The 19,309-nt window shown below is 45.7% G+C and overlaps 1 protein-coding gene and 1 pseudogene across 4 annotated transcripts in view; both read right to left on the bottom strand.

Moving 5' to 3' along the window:
- Positions 1-13,849, bottom strand: part of ASRGL1 (asparaginase and isoaspartyl peptidase 1) — a 57,048-nt gene extending 43,199 nt beyond the window's left edge. Inside the window, exons 1-3 of one of the 4 annotated variants that reach the window (XM_003313090.7) lie at positions 13,367-13,849; positions 12,390-12,526; positions 11,798-12,075 (exon numbers count right to left, since the gene is read on the bottom strand). In XM_003313090.7, the coding sequence (XP_003313138.2) occupies positions 11,798-11,987 (190 nt within the window). In that variant the 5' untranslated portion in view covers positions 11,988-12,075; positions 12,390-12,526; positions 13,367-13,849. The remainder of the gene's footprint in view (positions 1-11,797; positions 12,076-12,389; positions 12,527-13,366) is intronic. The other 3 variants (XM_001141096.8, XM_054662348.2, XM_054662349.2) reach the window with 3 other exon arrangements.
- Positions 13,850-18,114: 4,265 nt separating this feature from the next.
- LOC739566 (nucleophosmin-like) lies at positions 18,115-19,024 on the bottom strand (annotated as a pseudogene).
- Between the last annotated feature and the right edge of the window lie 285 nt (positions 19,025-19,309).

Raw genomic sequence — 19,309 nt, 5'->3', positions numbered from 1 at the left:
AAGATGGCCACGAAAGTGACCTCTGGTCGTCCTCATTGCTCCACTCCCACCAGCGCCGTGACAGCTTACAAACGCCATGACAACGTCAGGAAGTTCCCCTATGTGGTCTAAAAAGGGGAGGCATGAATAATCCACCCCTTGTTTAGCAGATCATCAAGAAATAACCATAAAAATGGGCAACCAGTAGCCCTCGGGGCTGCTCTATGGAGTAGCCATGCTTTATTCCTTTACTTTCCTAATAAACTTGCTTTCATTTTACTCTACGGACTCGTCCTGAAGTCCTTCTTGCGTGAGATCCAAGAACCTTCTCTTGGGGTCTGGATCGGGACCCCTGTCTGGTAACAACTCCATTTACAGAACATTCTCAAAATAATAGTAATAAGAAAGAGATAGTGATTGCTAGTTGTTAGGGAGGATGTCATACTGTGATTTACAAGGAGAAACACATAGAGCTGTCCCTCAGTATCCGTGGGGAACTGGATGTGGGACCCCTGGAAACATTGAAACTGCCCTTGCAAAAATTATTTCAGTGAGAAAATTATGGCAGTGAAAGAGATCTGAGCTAACATACCACCCCATCTTGCCTTTCCCTTAATTATTCCTGGGCTATTGGGCAGAGCTAACTTTGAGAGACATTTAGGCTATAGTTAAAAGGATAACAGGCCTTGCCCCAAATGCAACTGCTTTTGTAAAGTGAATGAAAGTTCATCTAGGCTGGGCATGGTGGCTCATGCCGGTAATCCCAGCACTCTGGGAGGCTGAGGTGAGAGGATCACGAGGTCAGGAGTTCGAGACCAGCCTGGCCAACATGGTGAAACCCCGTCTCTACTAAAAATACAAAAATTAGTTGGGCGTGGTGGTGCATGCCTGTAATCCCAGCAACTCAGGAGGCTGAGGCAGGAGAATCACTTGAACCTAGGAGGTGGAGGTTGCAGTGAGCCGAGATCGTGCCACTGCACTCCAGCCTGGGTGACAGAGTGAGACTCCATCTCAAAAAACAAAAAAACCCACAAAAAACCAAAAAAGTTCATCAAGCTGGGGGAGGAGAGGAACCTGATTCTAATGAGGTGTAGACACAGACTGCCAACCATTCCTTTGGGTACCACTACTGCAGATTGGCCTTTTGCGATATCTTTTCAGATTTTTATCCATGTCTGACATGCATGGCTCCACCTGGACCTGCCAACCATCTCCCTGTGGCCTCGCCCAGAAACAATTCAGTGCACAGGACAGTTTTAACCCTTTTACATTTCTTTTTTTTTTTCCTTTGAGGAGGAGTCTCGCTCTGTCACCCAGGCTGGAGGGCAGTGGCGCGATCTTGGCTCACTGCAACCTCCATCTCCCAGGTTCAAGTGATTCTCCTGCCTCAGCCTCCTGAGTAGCTGGGATTACTGGCGTGAGACACCACGCCCAGCTAATTTTTGTATTTTTAGTAGAGACGGGGTTTCGCATGTTGGCCAGGCTGGTCTCGATCTCCTGACCTCAGGTGATCCACCTGCCTCGGCCTCCCAAAGTGCTGGGATTACAGGCGTGAGTCACCACGCCCGGCCATGGCCCCCTTTCATTTCATCTCTGCCCCAATCAGCAGCAAGCCTTGCCAGTCGCACCCCTTTCCCTAAACTGCTTTTGAAAAACCCCTAACCCAGGAGCTTTGGAAGAGATGATGAGTACTAACTCCATCTCCCACATGGTGTGGCTGGCCATGTGGTCTATTAAATTTTTTCCTTACTACAATGCCATGATCTTTATTTGTGTAGCAGGCAAGAAAAACCCCTTGGGCAGTTACAATATCAAAATCCATGGATGCTCAAGTCCTCTATGTGAAATGGCATAGTATTTGCACATAATCGATGCACATCCTCCTGTATACTTTAAATCATCTCTAAATCACTTCTGATACCTGATACAATGTCTACATCACTTATGATACCTGATACAATGTCTACCATATCAGTTTATTAGTGTGGATTCAATGTAGTACTTCGTGTGAGGCAAGTTTTGCTTTTTGGAACTTAAAATTTTGCAAAGGCAATTTTTTTATTTTTTAGATGGAGCCTCATTCTGTCGCCCAGGCTGGAGTGCAGTGGGGTGATCTTGGCTCACTACAACCTCTGCCTCCTGGGTTCAAGCAGTTCTCCTGTCTCGGCCTCCCAAGTAGCTGGGACTACAGGAGCCACCATGCCCGGCTAATTTTTGTATTTTTAGTTTCACCATATTGGTCAGGCTGGTCTTGAACTCCTGACCTCATGTGACCCACCCACCTTAGCCTCCCAAAGTGCTGAGATTACGGGTATGAGCCAACACATCTGGCTTGCAAAGGCAGTCTTACACGGTTTTTTTTTTCCCCAAATATTTTCAACCTAAGATTGGGTAAATTCACAGATGTGGAAGGCCTGGACACAAAGTTTGGTCTTCCTGTTTCCTGACACACAGCTCCTAAAATACTTGGAAGCGCCAAAGTGGTAAGTTATCTTTTTGTATGCCAATGAGATGACTGACGGTTAGGGGCTAGATAGCCTCAAAATGGGGAGCTGGTTGCCAGGGAACCAAACGTGTAATTAGAGGGCCTGAACTTTCAGTCTCACCCCTATATCTCCGAGGAAGGGGAGAGAGACTGAAGGGTTAGTTGATAACCAATGGCCAACGATTTAATCAATTGTGCCTATGCCATGAAATGTCAACTAGAGAAAAAAAAATTGAGCTTTTAAATAATTAGTTTTATTTAGAAATCTTACTGAGGACTATAGACTGATGACTATAGTCCAGAGGGGTCCTTCAGAGAGGTGCTGTCAAACTGCTTCAAAACTGTGTCTCCCCTTAGAGCTGATATACAGGTTGTGGAGGGTTAGTACATGCTCAAAGGTTACATCAGACTTCCTCAGAAGTTACATTAAAGCAGAATCACATCAAAGTCTGGGTGTAAAAGTGCATCTGGCTATAGATGACAGAGGTATGCATAATCGCTAACCTTGTCAGACGTTATTTTTCTTTTTTTTTTTTTTTGAGACGGAGTCTCACTGTCGCCCCAGGCTGGAGTGCAGTGGTGCCATCTCAGCTCACTGCAACCTCTGTCTCTCAGGTTCAAGTGATTCTCGTGCCTCAGGCTCCCAGGTAGCTGGGATTACAGGCACCCACCACCATGCGAGGCTAATTTTTGTAGTTTTAGTAGAGATGGGGTTTCACCATGTTGCTCAGGTAGGTCTCGAACTCCTGACCTCAGGTGATCTGCCTGCCTCGGCCTCCCAAAGTGCTGGGATTACAGGTGTGAGTCACCGCGCCTGACCCAGATGTTATCTTAAGTGTAGGAAAAGGCAAGACTAGGATCATTTATCATTTAAGACATACAGTGACTCGGGCAAGAGACATGGGGGCTGTGTGCTCTATCCAATTTTGTCTTCAAATCATTCTTCCAGAAAGTGGCACATCTGCACATCGTCACAGAGTCAGGGGCTTTATGAAATGATGTTGGCATGAAGAAATTAGCAAACATGGCTTCTTACGTTTGTTACTCAGTCTCACAGAAGCCTCCATAAAAACCTGTAAGGGCTGATGATGGGAGAGCTTTTGGATTGCTAGATATGTGAAGGCGCCAGGAGGGTGGTGTGCTGAAGAGGGCAGGGAAGGTCCACACCCCTTCCCCCATACCTTGCCCTATGCATCTCTTCATCACCCTGTCTGTATCCTCCATTATATCCATTATTCATATAATAAACTGGTAAATACATTTCTCTGAGTTCTGTGAGCTGCCCTAGCAAATTAACTGAACTCGAGGAGGTAGTCATGGGAACCCCAATTTATAGCTGGTTGGTCGGAAGTAGAAGTGACAAGCTACTACTCAAGATTGGCATCTGAAGTGGGAAGCAGTCTTACGGGACTGAGCCCTGAACCTGTGGGATTGGACTCTGACCCCAGAGAGACAGCGTCAGAACTGAACTGACCTCACCCTATGCAACTCTTCATCTGTATCCTTTATCATAGGAGTCCCCAACCCCCAGGTACTGGTACTGGTCTGTGGCCTGTTAGGAACTGGGCCCCACAGCAGGAGGTGAGTGGCAGGCGCGTGAGCATTACTGCCTGAGCTCCGCCTCCTGTCAGATCAGCAGCAGCATTAGATTCTCATAGGAGTGTGAACCCTGTTGTGAACTGTGCCTGCGAGAGTCTCTGTGGAAACATTGTCTTCCATGAAACTGGTCCCTGGTGCCAAAAAGGTTGGGGACCACGGCTTTATCATATTCTTTATAATAAATTGGTAAACATAAATGTTTTCCTGAGTTCTATGAGCCATCATAGCAAATTATCAAGCCTGAGGAGGGGGTCATGGTAACCCTTGATTTGTAGCCACATTGGACAGAAGTGTGCATAACCAGGGGACTTGCAATATGCCTTTTCAACAATTGGTGCTGGGGCACGGGTGGTGGCTCACGTCTGTTATCCCAGTACTTTGGGAGGCTGAGGCTGGTGGATCACTTGAGGTCAGGAGTTCAAGGCCAGTCTGGCCAACATGGTGAAACCTTGTCTCCCCTAAAAATACAAAAATTAGCCAGGCATGGTGGTGGGCGCCTGTAATCCCAGCTACTCGGGAGGCTGAGGCAGGAGAATTACTTGTACTCAGGAGGTGGAGGTTGCAGTGAGCCAAGATCACACCACTGCACTCCAGGAAAAAAAGCAAAAAACAAAAAACAACCCTGAGTTCCTCAAAAATCTAAGAATACAGCTACCATGTGATACAGCAATCCCACTGCCGGCTACACACCCAAGAGAAAGGAAATCAGTATATGGAGGAGTTATTTGCACTCCTTGCTTGCTGCAGCATTGTTCACAATAGCCAAGATTCGGAAGCTACCTAGATGTTCATCAACAGATGAATAAAGAAATGATACATATACACAATGGAGTACTACTCAGCCATAAAAAAGAATGAGATTCTGTCATTTGCAACAACATGGATGGAACTGGAGGTCATTATGGTAAGTGAAATAAGTGAGGCACAAAAAGAAAACCTTCACATGTTCTCACTTATTTGTGGGAGCTAAAAGTCAAAGCAATTGAACTCATGAAGATAGAGAGTAAAAAGATGGTTAGCAGAGGCTGGGAGATAGTGGGGGTGGGGCAGAAGGGGGGATAAGTAATGGGTACAAAAAATAGAATGAATAAGAGTTAGTATTTGATAGCACAACAGTGACTATAGTCGATAATTTAGCTATACATCTTAAAATAACTAAAAGAATATAATTGTTTATAACACAAAGGATAAATGCTTGAAGGGATGAATATCCCATTTACCCTGATTATTATGCATTGCATGTCTGTATCAATCACAATATCTCACGTACTCCCATAAGTAAATACACCTACTATGTAGCCACAAAAAAAAAAAAACCAAAAATGGAATCTTGATATATACCTTGCATCGTATACAAAAATTTATTCAAAGTGAATCACAGATCTAAAACTTCTAGAAGACAACATAAGAAAAATGTTTGCAATGCTGGGTTAGGCAAATATTAAGATACAACACGAAAAGCATGACTGGTTTAAAAAAAAACTGATAAACTGGACTTCTGCAAAGTTGAGAACTTCTGCTTTTTGCAATAAAATATTGAGAAAGAAAAGACAAACCACAGACTGAAAGAAAATATCTGCTGATTTTTCTGCATTGACACATCTGATAAAAGCTATATCTAGAATATATAAACAACTCTTAAAACTCAATAGTAAGAAACAACACCAACAAAAAAATCAGCAAGACTTTGATACTTCACTGAAGAAATATGAACGACAGGCCAGGCGCAGTGGCTCACACCTGTAATCCCAGCCCTTTAGGAGGCTGAGGTGTGTGGATCACGAGGTCAGGAGTTCAAGATCAGCTTGGCCAACATGATGAAACCCCATGTCTACTAAAAATACAAAAATTAGCTGGGTGTGGGGTCACATGCCCTGTAATCCTAGCTACTCAGGAGGTGGAGGTTGCGGTGAGCTGAGATCGCGCCATTTCTCTCCAGCCTGGGCAGCAAGAGTGAGACTCCATCTCAAAAAGAAAAAAAAAAAAAAAGAAATGAATGACAAAAAAGCACATGAAAAGATGTTAAATATCACTTCCCATTTAGGGAAATGCAAATCAACATCATAAGATTCCACTATATGCCTACTAGAATGGCCAAAATAAAAAATGCTGACACTAGTTAGTGCTGGTGAAGATGTGGATTAAGTGGAACTTTTTTTTTTTTTTTTTTTGTGGAGCTGGAGTCTTGCTCTGTTGCCCAGACTGGAGTGCAGTGGCGCCATCTTGGCTCACTACAACCTCTGCCTCCCAGGTTCAAGCGATTCTCCTGCCTCAGCATCCCGAGTGGCTGGGACTACAGGCGTGTGCCACCATGCCTGGCTAATTTTTGTATTTTTGGTAGAGACAGGGTTTCACTATGTTGGCCAGGCTGGTCTCAAACCCCTGACCTTGTGATCCACCCATGTCGGCCTCCCAAAGTGCTGGGATTACAGGCATGAGCTGCGCCCAGCCTGTAAGTGGAACTTTCATACATTGCTAGTGGGAATGTTAAAGTTTGGCAGTTCCTTTTTTTTTTTTTTTTTTTGAGACAGGGTCTCACTCTGTCACCCAGGCTGGAGTGCAGTGGCACGATCTCAGCTCACTGCGACCTCAACCTCCCAGGTTCAAGAGATTCTCCTGCCTCAGCTTCCCGAGCAGCTGGGACCACAGGTGCCCACCACTGCACTTGGCTAATTTTTGTATTTTTAGCAGAGACAGGGTTTCACCATGTTGGCCAGGCTGGTCTTGAACTTCTGACCTCAGGTAATCCGCCTGTCTCGGCCTCCCAAAGTGCTGGGAGTATAGGAGTGAGCCACCGCGCCCGGCCAGTAGTTTCTACTGAAGTTAAATTCTTGCCATAAGCCAGCAGTCCCACTCCCAGGTACTCACCTAAGGGAGATAAAAACTTATGTTCACATAAACACCCATATGCAAATGTTTACAGTGATTTTATTTATAATGGCCCCAAATGGAACACGTCCTTTAGCTATTACATGGTTAAACCAACTGTGGTATAGTCATACAATGGAATACTACTCAATAAAAAGGGAAAAACTACTGATATCCACGTCTACACGGGTAACACTTTAATGTATTATGTTAACCAAAGAATCCAGACTAAGGCTACACATTGTGTGATTCCATTTATGACTTTTTTTTTTTTTGGAGACAGAGTCTCTCTTTGCTGCTCAGGCAGGAGTGCAGTGGCATAATCTTGAGCCACTGCAACCTCCCCCTTCTGGGTTCAAGTGATTCTCATGCCTCAGCCTCCTGAGTAGCTGGGATTGCAGGTGTGCCATACCGTGCCTGGCTAAGTTTTGTATATTTAGCAGAGACAGCATTTTGCCATATTGGACAGGCTGCTCTTGAACTCCTAGTCTCAAATGATCCACCTGCCTCGGCCTCCAAAAGTGCTGCCATTTATGTGTAAAAAGTGAAGTGGAGGTTCCTCTTCAAAGACTTTGCTCCCTAATTAGGAATAAACAGTAACTTCTCTTAGAAGCAAAATTTATTCAAAGACCTGTGCTAACATTCTTAAATATCTGCTAGCCATAATAAACACATCACTGTACTTTACGTTCTTAGCTCCCACAATTTAGCCTAAATATTTGCCCTGGAAGGCTTATACTGGTCCAAGCAAGCATTAGGTCACAGCCTGTTCCTCCTCCTTATTTAAAGGTGTTTTTACCTATCTCAGCATCCCACAAGTTACTTCCTCCTTCCTTTGTTCTCCTCTACCTTTGCCTCTTTTACAAAATTCTAAGTTGCGAGCCAATCGAAACAAATAGAAAATGTAAGGTCCCGTTTCAGCCAATAGAAACCGGACACAGCAGTAGGGTAAATGTGTCAGGTTATAAATAACCCTGTTTCCTTTGTTCAGTATACTCTTGGGACAAAACTGCTGACAAGTGTACCCTTTCTACAAAAAATAAAAACGGCCTTACTAAATAAAATAAATTAATGTTCGAATACTATTTCTTTACAGCACCAAAAAACAAACATTTCAAACATACGACATCCTGGAAATGACAAAACTACAGGAATAGTAAACAGATTAGTTGTTGCCAGGGGCTGGGAGTAAATGGAGGCGTGGACTCAAAGGGATGTGGGAGAGTAATGTAACTGGTTTATATCTTGATTGTGGTGGCAGTTACATGACTATATGTCTCTGTCATGGAACTGTATACTAAAAAGGGGATCTTACTATATGCAAATTATACCAACAAACCAACACCAAACCCATTAAAATTGTATGGTATTAGGCTAGTAGATTCTAAACCTGGTTGTATCTCAGAATCACCTGGGAATCTTCAAAACAAAGAAATGAATACCAATTCCTAGACCCCACTACAGATTTTTACCTTATTGATTCTACATTGTAAGTCCAGAAAGAGACTGGATAAATGAAAAAAATCCTGTTTTCAGCCGGGCGTGGTGGCTCACGCCTGTAATCCCAGCACTTTGGGAGGCTGAGGTGGGCGGATCATGAAGTCAGGAGATCCAAGACCATCCTGGCTAACACAGTGAAACCCCGTCTCTACTAAAAATACTAAAAATTAGCTGGTCCTGGTGGTGGGTGCCTATAGTCCCAGCTACTCGAGAGGCTGAGGCAGAAGAATCGCTTGAACCTGAGAGGTGGAGCTTGCAGTGAGCCGAAACTGTGCCACTGCACTCCAGCCTGGGTGACAGAGCGAGACTCAGTCTCAAAAAAAAAAAAAAAAAAAAAAAAAAAAATCCTGTTATCTCAAAGATTCTCTAATAGCTTGTAAATTGAATTGTAGAGAGAATATCTCAAGTGCTGTGTAAATATCGTTGAGCTCCAGTGAAAGCAAATGGTCATTTGGTTGCCAATCTAAGTAAGTTTTTAAAGAATATTCCTAGCATTCAAATTTAAAAGTTCAGTCTTTACAGTGTTGGTATCTAAAAATCAACCACTTTTCAATAAACTATTATGAAACAAGCTTTAAACATAAAGTCAAATGCATACTGAAACAGGAATAGAATGTAAATAAACATAATGTTTTTACAAATGTTCAGGCAAGTTGTGTCATGAATGCTAATTACTGCCACTGAACTCAATACCTACTGGGAGTCAGCTTTTTGTATGAAGTTCCCAAACAGTTATTTATTCTAGAGGATTATAGCAGGGGATGCTGGGAATATTGCTTGCCGGTACTGACCTTGGCTGGGAAAAGCCGAGGTCCACAGTACGCTGTTAAAAAGTCCCACCTTTCCCCCCATAATCTTTGCTTTCCCTCTTTTCAGCTCTACTCTTTTCTTCCTCAATATGCGGAATAGACGACATTTGAAAGATGAGAGGGCAGACGTTGAGAAGGAAGGCCTCTGGATACATAGCAAAAAAATGAGAACTAGCTGCTCCAATTCCCTAATCTGTGCTTCCCAATGCATGCAGATGACAAATTGTTAGAATAAGAGATGGTCGGAAACCAGAATGACCCATTTCAAATGAAGGTCCTGTGTAAATAAGTGAGGGTTTGACAGCCCAGGGGGTGCTGAGTGCTAAGAAGCATAAGGTTTAACAAGTCACCCACAGAAAGAGCTGGCTGCTCCCTCTGCTGGCAAAGTCAGTGCCTATCTGGTAAATTCTGGCTCTACAAATGGAGCCATGAAAGCACACTATTAGGTCTCATTTTAAATTCAGATGAACTTAATTTTCAGAGACAGAGTCTCACTCTGTCACCCAGGCTGGAGTGCAGTGGCGCAGTCTTGGCTCATTGCAGCCTTGACCTCCTGGGGCTCAAGGAATCTTCCTACCTCAGCTTCCTGAGTAGCGGCGGCTACAGGCTTGTGCCACCACGCTCAGCTGATTTTTGTATTTTTTTTTTTGTAGAGATGGGGTTTTGCCATGTTGCCTAGCCTGGCATTGAACTCCTGAGCTCAAGTGATCCGCCCACCTCAGCTTTCCAAAGTGCTGGGATTACAGGCGTGAGCCACTGCACCGGTCTCAGGAAGAATTACACAATTTTTCACAAGTGTTAAAGAGTGCTGCGTAAAGGGGACAGAACAAAGAGTAAATATTTGATGATTAATTAAGATTTCCTGAAATTCTTTTCCCTGACAGATGGGTGGTATAACTCCAGGAAGTATTTCAATCTCTAGCCTAGATCTTAGGTTTGCCATTTTAAAACAAAGAGATGAATGTCTTCCAGCAAGTTAATCTTTTTGTGCCTTAGTCTGATCTGAGAAATGAGGATAATAATTATGCCTAACTTATACCTAACTCATTTAACTCAACTGAGTTTAAGTGATTAACTCATAAGTGAATCATTTAATGTTCATTATGAGTTAACTTGAGTTAGTTTAACACAAGTTAACCAACTTAAGAGAGTTACATGATCAACTCATTTAATGTTCAGATTCAATAAATCAAGCAAATTTCTTAGACCACTGCCTGATACATGGTAGATACTCATATTAGCTATAATGATTAGTATTCCAAAAAAGGGTGGACTGAGTGAAAGAAGCGAAACACAAAGGAATACACTCTGCACTCCACAGTTAACCTGAAAACTTTGGAACCTTGTCGGGGGAGGTAGGACATGCCTCATTATTCCCTCCTCCCTTTTGGAATTCAGGCCCAGCTGACCAGCACTAACATTAAAACAGATCTTAAGACTGACAAAGCAGACTTTGTAGCAATAAGATACCAAATTCCAGCGGGACTCTAGTATGACATCACATGACAGCAAGCCCTGAAAGTGAAGTATTTTACCCCAAATTACGTTTCTTGAAATAGTCCTGCAAAGCTAAAGCTATCTCTTGTGGGGAAAATCTACATTCTGAAGAGAATCCCCTTCCTTTTCTAGGCCTTTTTCCTGATTCAGGAGAGAATCAACTCTGATAAGAAACATTTACAATTTATTCTCTCAATAGACTGCTATCTGGAGACTTCCTCTGCCTAAGGGAAATCTTGGTCTCCTCAACCCCTTATCTTAATGCAGACATTCCCTTCTTTTTTCAGTTTTTTTTTTTTTGAGATAGTCTCGCTCTGTCGCCCAGGCTGGAGTGATCTCGGCTCACTGCAACCTCTGCCTCTCAGGTTCAAGCTATTCTCCTGCCTCGGCCTCCCGAGTAGCTGGGGTTACAGGCTCCTAGCACCACGCCTGGCTTTTTTTTTTTTCTTTTGTATTTTTAGTAGAGATGGCTTTTCACCTGTTAGCCAGGCTGGTCTCGAACTCCTGACCTCAGGTGATCCACCGGCCTTGGCCTCCCAAAGTGCTGGGATTACAGGCGTGAGCCACCGTGCTAAACCGCCTTCTATTAATTCTATCTGCAGCCACAAGTTCTTATATAATCCAGACATTCCCTTCTGTGGATTCCAGGTGTTTGGACAAAACTTTAAATCAATTGTTCATCAGAAAATCTTTGAATCTTAACTATGACCTGGAAACCACTCCCCCTCCCCCAGTAGTCTCACCTCTCCAGATGGAACCAATGTATGTCTTGTATGTATTGATTGACATCTTATGTCTCTCCAGAAGCACACATTCTCAGGATTTCCCAAGAGCTGTATCAGAGGCCATTAGTCACTCATATTTGCCTCAGTATAAATCTCTACAAATATTTTGGCGTTTGACTCTTTTCAGTACAGGTAGAAAAATTAAATATTCTTTTTTACATACTTAGTTTCACCCCAAAGCTCATTAGATTCCCTAACACTATGTAGGTTCTATTTATTCTGAAGAAGGAGCTTGACCTGACTCACATTATTTACTAGCTGAAAGGGACATTTACCTGCGTTGAACTCGGGATCGTCTTCCAGGGCGACGACAGCTCCCTCTACGGCATCCACGGCGCTCCCGCCCTCCCGGAGGATGCCGTAGCCCACGGTGGCGGCTCTGACCATGCCCTGGTGCACTCGCTCCTTCCGATCCTTGGAGATGGGACCGGCTCCGCCGCCGTGGACCACTACGATGGGATTCATGTCGGCGGATCCTAGGCAGCAGGAAGGCGAAAGCGTCGTCCAAAACCAGCCCAAGGAAGCCGCGCGGGTACAAGGTCCTCGGGAGACCCTGTGGGGACAATGCCCAGTCTCTGTTCTGAACGGCTGGGTTCGCAGCTGGGGGTGGGTAGGGGCGGCTCGGTCGAGCTTGGTACGAAAAGCCCAGGGGCCCGGCGCCCTCCCGCGTTCCTCTCCGCCCCCGGCCCGGACCTGCTGGGGTCTCAGTTTCCCCGGGGACGTTAACCCGCGCCCACCGCCGCCCGCCTCCAAGCCCCGGCGCCGAAGGAGGATGTCTATTTCGCCTTCGGGAAAATGTCTATTTTCGTTTATTTCATTCGCCCTCCCGCGTCTCGGGCGGCTGCTCCGGGAGGGCCGCCGACTTACCCAGGGCACCGCAGGACGCGGACGCCGAGACCTCAAGCTGGGTCGAGCCAGCCCCGCAGCCGCCCGGTACCGCCGCTCCCCGACGCCGGCTCGAAACCGCTCAGCCCGCAACCGCTCTGGTCACAACGGTTCTGCGCCTGCGCACGAGGGCGGGACCGCCGCACGGCCCAGTTCCCATAAAGCCCCGAAGGCCGGATGGCGCGCACCTGTCTCACTCCTCTCAAGAGTCTACGCTCTTGGCCGGCCCGAGCTTCCTAGTGGCACGCGGGGAACCTCCTGCTCCTGACCAGGCTAGGGGCTGGGTGGTTGGGTTGGTGGCGAGAAGCGTGAAGTGGCATGCCACGATTTTGTAATTGCAGATTGAAAAGCAACGCTAGGCTGTGCGCAGTGGCTCATGCCTTGTAATCCCAGCACTTTGAGAGGCCGAGGCGGACGGATCACCTGAGGTCGGGAGTTGGAGACCAGCCTGACCAACACGGAGAAACCCTGTCCCTACTAAAAACACAAAATTAGCTGGGCGTGGTGGCGCATGCCTGTAATCCCAGCTACTCTGGAGGCTAAGGCACGAGAATCGTTTGAACCTGGGAGGCGGAGGTTGCGGTGAGTGGAAATCGCGCCATTGCACTCCAGCCTGGGCAACAAGAGTGAAACTCCGAATCAAAAGAAAAAAAAAATTATACTGGGACAATGGGCATAAACAGGGACAGATCCAGGCAAACTGTGATTGATCTCCTGTGGATAGGAGAGTCCTTTCCCTTCTTGTTTACCCACAACTAATAACATATTTTACCACTCTTGGGAATTCCCTTTACTCCTGTTTTACCTTCATTTCCTGCCTTAAGGCCCAGTTTAAATGAACCCCTCCTGCAAAGCCTTCTCCCTGGCACCCCACTAAGGATCAGTCATTCCCTTTCTAGTGACCTATTGTTAGAGATTACCACAAATTTATTGGCTTCAAACAACACACATTATCTTACAGTTCTGGTGGTCAGAAATTCAAACTGGGTCTGCAGGGTTGAGTTCCTTCGGGAAGCTCCAGAAGAGAATCTGTCTTTTCTTGCTTCTACAAGCTGCCTGTATCCTTGGCTCATGGCCTCATCCTCCATTGCCAAAGCCAGCAGCCTAGCATCTTTAACTCTCTCTCCCTCTGGCCTCTGTTTCTGCTGTTTCACTTCTCTCTCTGTTTCACTTCTCTCTCTGTCACCATCATCACGATTTTCTTCTCTGACTCTGACTCTCCTGCCTCCTTCTTAAAGGAAGTCCCTTGGGATGACATTGGGCCCACCCAGATAACCCAGGATAATCTCCCTTTCTTACAATTTCTATTCTCATCTGCAAAGTCCCTTTTGCCACGTGAGGAGTGTTCACAGGTGGAGATTCGGATGTGACACCTTTGAGAGCCGTTATTCTGTCTCCCACACTCACCTCTTGGAAGAGGGTTATTTTAGCACGTCTCAACTGGTCGTGAGCCTAGTTGTGTCATCATAATACAGCTCACCATCATTTGGTTTCAGCTATTTATAGGAACCTGAACCCTACCCTATGCCTAGCCCTAACTCAAACCCCATCTCTACTGTTTTTCCTGATTGATCTGGAATTCAGTGATCTGGCTGAGGCTGGGGAAGGTGGCTGGTGGCCCAAGCGGGTAGAGTGTTGGTTTCCATTTGATCCTCCCATCTCAGCCTCATGCGTTTATCTACTTCTCTGATGGGCTTCGTATTCCCCATCCCAATCCAAAGTCTCTTAGATAAATTCTCTAGAAAATAAACTTCTGGTCTTTGAGGAGGAAAGAGGAAGCATTTTTTTGTCTGGCTCTGTGGGATAGGAGAAGGAATCTGGCTAACTCCTCTGTAGACGATGTTCCATCAACAATCATTTTATGGATTAAGGATTGTATTCAACTGTCCCTGACGAAACGTGACCACAGTGGTTTAACCAGATAACTGTTGATTTGAAAACAACAATAACAACAACAACAACAACAACAAGACATCTAGTGGTTGCTGCCCAGGCTGGTGCAGCAGCTCCAAGGTGACACAGATGTCCCATCTCCTTCTCTTCCCTTCAGCATGTGGCTTTCACATTTATGGTGCTCCTAGGCACCTTGATCACTATTGGGGCAGAAGGAATGGGGAAGGGCAAAGGGAAGAAGGCTTTTGCCAGCTCCCCTTTGTTCCTTTAATTCAGGAAAGCTCTCTAGCTTTCCTAGAAGTCCTCCAAGTGGACTTTTATTGGCCAGAACTGGATTGGGGGGCTGCCCCTAGTGGCAAGAGAGTCTGAGTTTTTATTTTAGCAGGGTACATCATGGCCCTGGATAAAATCAAGGTCTCTTGGCAAGAAGGAAGGGTGACAGGCTATTGGAGAGACAACTGGGAACACCTGCCACTCCTGCCTCCCCATCTTTGAGATTCCTGTGTGTCTAAGCCCTGAGTCTCTCAAGCGTTCTCCAGAACAAATGGATTCACCTCTCAAGTAGATTACAACTTCCTTTAATCTGCCATTTGTTATTCATCTTCCAAAGTGACCTTTTTTACCTGCCATTGTCATCTCTCCCATTCTTCCTGTCTTTGTGGGTAGTATTCTTTTTAAGATTGTTTACTATCATTTTAGAGGGATTTTTGAAGGGAGGAGTAACCCATCTGTGTGACTAGGGAGGTTGACTAGAGCCCCAAGGAAGTGATTCTAACTACAGTGGCTCTGGATGTTCTAGGAGGAGAAGGGTTGGGTTAGGGAATGCCAGAGTTGGGGAGAGGAGGTGGGACCAGAAAAAGAGGGACTGGGTAGGGACTGGGCATTTCTGGGTCAGAAATGAAGGAGGCATATTAGAGAGATTGACGAAGAAGAAATGGGGGTGGGAGGGAGGAAGAGAAGAAAAAAAGAAAAGCAACTAACATTTCCTTCCTTTCCTTCCCTTCCTTCCCTTTCTTTCCTTTCTTTCTTTCTTCTTTGAGACGGAGTCTTGCTCTGTTGCCCAGGCTGGAGTATAGTGGTGCGATCTTGGCTGACTATAATCTCCATCTCCCGAGGCTCAGACATGATTCTCCTGCCTCAGCCACCCAAGTATCTGGGATTACAGGCATGCACCACCACGCCCAGCTAATTTTTGTATTTTTAGTAGGGATGGGATTTCAACATCTTGGCTATACTGGTCTCGAACTCCTGACCTCAAGCGATTTGCCCACCTTGGCCTCCCAAAGTGCTGGGATTACAGGTGTGAGCCACTACACCTGGCCGCAACTAACATTTTCTGAAGGTCCAATGGGGAACTGGCAGGCTGCCTTTACTACGTTCTTACTGCCTAGCAGCTTCCCATCCCCACCAGTCTCAGCTACATGAGGAAAAGGCTTTTGGCTGACCCCACTGGGGGCAGGATGGGAATCTGTGAGACTCCCTCCAAATTCTAGAATGTGTAAAAGTATCTTGAGCCTGCCACCTTCCTATCTTGAGCTTCGCTTTCAAACAAGAAGCGGGACACATACGTTTCAACTCTGAGATCCCTGAGCTTATTTAGGAGATTTAGTACCCATGAATTTGTTCAGGAACGGGGCCTGAGGCTGTTTTTAGGAAGCCCACGTCAGCATTTTGTGCACTAGCACTTCTTTCTAACTTTCTTCTCCTCTCTGACCACAGAATTGTAATTCAGTTAGTGATATGGGATGGGGGCAGGGAAGTGCTGGGTAGAGAAGGGCATGGTCCCTGGCTAGGGCTCCACCCCTGGGCCTGTGCCCATGGACCTAGGTGAGGACAGGCACTCCTGCCTTCAGGCCCAAATGTTGCATTTTCCAAGACCACTCTGGCCCACCATGCCCCCATCCTGTGCCCATAAAAACCTCGAGACCCAGCCGCGCGCAGTGGCTCACATCTGAAATCCCAGCACTTTGGGAGGCCGAGGCGGGTGGATCATGAGGTCAGGAGATCGAGACCATCCTGGCTACCACGGTGAAACTCTGTCTCTACTAAAAAGACAAAAAATTAGCCGGGGGTGGTGGCACGTGCCTGTAATCCCAGCTACTCAGGAGGCTGAGGCAGGAGGATGCTTGAACCCGGGAGGTGGAGGTTGCAGTGAGCTGAGATCACGCCAATGCACTCCAGCCTGAATGACAGAGCGAGACTCCATCTCAAAAAAAAACAAAACAAAACAAAACAAAAAAACACCTCAAGATCGTAGGGGGCAGGCACACAAGCGGCTGGACGCCGAGAGGAGCACGTTGGTGGAAGAGCACATTGACAGGTGCCAACAGATGCCGGCAGGCCATCGAGCAGTGGAGCCATGGTGGAGTTTGGCCAGGGCAGTCGGAGGAGAGCCTGGCCACTGGGCAGCCCGGCTCGGCAGGGAAAACCACCTTTCCACTCCATCCCCCTTCTGGCCTCGCTGAGAGCTACTCCTCAATAAAAAACCTTGCACTCATTCTCTAAGCCCATGTGTGATCCGATACTTCTGGTACACCAAGGCAGGAACCCAGGGATACAGAAAGCCCTCTGTCCTTGTGATAAGGCAGAAGGTCTAATAGAGGTGATTAACACAAGCTGCCTGTGGATGGCAAAACTAAAAGAGCACCCTGTAACACACGCCCACTGGGGCTTCGGGAGCTGTAAGCATTCACCCCAGGTGCTGCCGAGGGGTCAGAGCCCCACAACCTGCCCATCTGTATGCTTCCCCTAGAGGTTTGAGCAGTGGGGCACTGATGAAGCGAGCCACTCCCCCTGTTGCATGCCCTGCAAGGGGGATAAGGAACTTTTCCCGTTTCATTAGGGTGGAACATGTATGGGTGCTTGAATTTGGATTCCTATAAATATTTTGATTTATATCTGGGCTGTCTCTTTTAAACTCAAAATCAATGGCTGGGCATAGTGGTTCATGCCTGTAATCCCAGCACTTTGGGAAACAGAGGCAGGTGGATTTCCTGACCTCAGGAGTTCAAGACCAGCCTGGGCAACCTGGCAAAACCCCATCTCTACCAAAAACACAAAAAAATTAGCCAGACGTGGTGGCATACACCTGTAATTCCAGCTATTCAGGAGGCTGAGGTGGGAGGATTGCTTGAGTCTGGGAGGTAGAGGTTGCATGAGCTGAGATCACACCACTGGGCTCCAACCTGGGTGACAGAGTTGGACCCTGTCTCAAAAACAAAACAAAACAAAAAAACCACACACACAAAACTGAAGTCTGGAAGTCTCATTGGGAGGAGAGTCATGATATGAAGAGAAATACAGGAGAGAGGAAAAGCACATAATTTTATTCCATTGCATATAGTTAAAAAATGAAATGGCACAAAATAATTTAAAATGAAAGGTATAGTCTTCTCTCCCCCATCACCACTCCCTACTCCCCCCACCTCCCAATGCTGGCATTTCTACCTAGGGGCAGCCACTTTACAACTTTTGGTTATATCTTCTGGGAGATTGCACCACATCTCTCTCTCTCTCTCTTTTTTTACTTTATTAAAATACTGAATTTTATTTCACATGTATGTTTTTGTCTCCCCACCAGTTCCATGTCTGACCACCGCTACTACTTAGTCCTATCATAACATTCCATACCTACTTAAAACCAAGCAAAGGGTGGAGTTCCATCTTTAAAAACTAAACAGACATTTTCAACAACACATTCTTGGCAATGGAACCTGGACAACATTTATCAAACACGGTAGGGAAAGTTCTCACTCTGCATTACAAAAAGGACAGCCAGATATCAACTGTTACCAAAATGAAATAAGATGGAAAATTTTTAACAAACTGTTTAGACTATTTTCTTAAAGAGACTTCCTCCACTGTCAGAGATCTTGAATAGCCTCCTGGTCAGTCATCCGGAAGCAGTTCTTCACATAATTGATGAACTTGGCTTCCACTTTGGGAAGAGAACCACCTTTTTCTATCCTTGCTTGCATGTTTGCTTTAACGTCTTCTACAGAACTAGGTCCTTTTGGTATTTTAGGAGTTTTTTCCTGTTTTTTGAAGGATTCTTGTCCTTTTGATCTTGGTGTTGACGATGGTTTTGAGTCTTTTCCATTCTGATTTGACTTTTGTGCATTTTTGGCTGGAGTATCTCGTATAGATTGCTTCACTGGTGCTTTTTCTTTGGTTTCCTTATCATCAAAATCATCATTATCATCATCTTCATCATCATCATCATCATCTTCATAATCATCATCTTCATCGGCAGCAAGTTTTACTTTTTTCTGTGGAACCTTGCTACCACCTCCAGGGGCTGATCGCTTTCCAGATACACTTAAGAGTTTCACATCCTCCTCCTCTTCATCTTTTCTTGCATCTTCCTCCACAGCTACTAAGTGCTGTCCACTAATATGCCCTAGCCCTGAGCCACACGTCAACCGTAAGACACTGGTGGTGTTATTTCAAAGCCCCCAAGGGAAACCATTGGCTGTACAGACATTTTCAAAGTTGCCAGTGTTACTTTAATTGGACTGCCTTTGTAATTCATTGCCTCTGCTTCAACAGTGTGCAATTCATCCTTTGCACCAGCCCCTAAACTGACCATTCTTAAAGATAGCTGGTGCTCATCTTCATCATTATCCACCTTAAAGTGATCATCTTTGTTGGCCTTTAAGTTCACAACTGAAAAGATAGTTCTGGGGTCTCAGGGGGCTCATGTCCATGTCCATCGAATCTTCCATCGGGTGGTGGCACGCACTTAGGTGGGAGAGAAGGTGGATGGAGATAAACGACCACTGCTCAAGAGAACAGCCACACAGGATGGAATGACACCAGGGAAAAGCTGCACCACATCTTTTACAGATAAATGTATACACCCACAATTCCCTGATTTAACATTACTTACTGACTTCTTGGTTGGCTAGATGCAGATTGGCTCATTTACTGCTTCTCCTTTTCTGCTTTATTCTTTTTTTTTTTTTTTTTTTTTGAGACAGAATCTTGCTGTGTCACCAAGGCTGGAGTGC

Source organism: Pan troglodytes, chromosome 9, assembly GCF_028858775.2.
Source record: "Pan troglodytes isolate AG18354 chromosome 9, NHGRI_mPanTro3-v2.0_pri, whole genome shotgun sequence".
Lineage (NCBI taxonomy): Eukaryota > Metazoa > Chordata > Mammalia > Primates > Hominidae > Pan > Pan troglodytes.
Note: the sequence above shows the minus strand (reverse complement) of the source record. Positions and strands in the feature narration are given on the sequence as shown.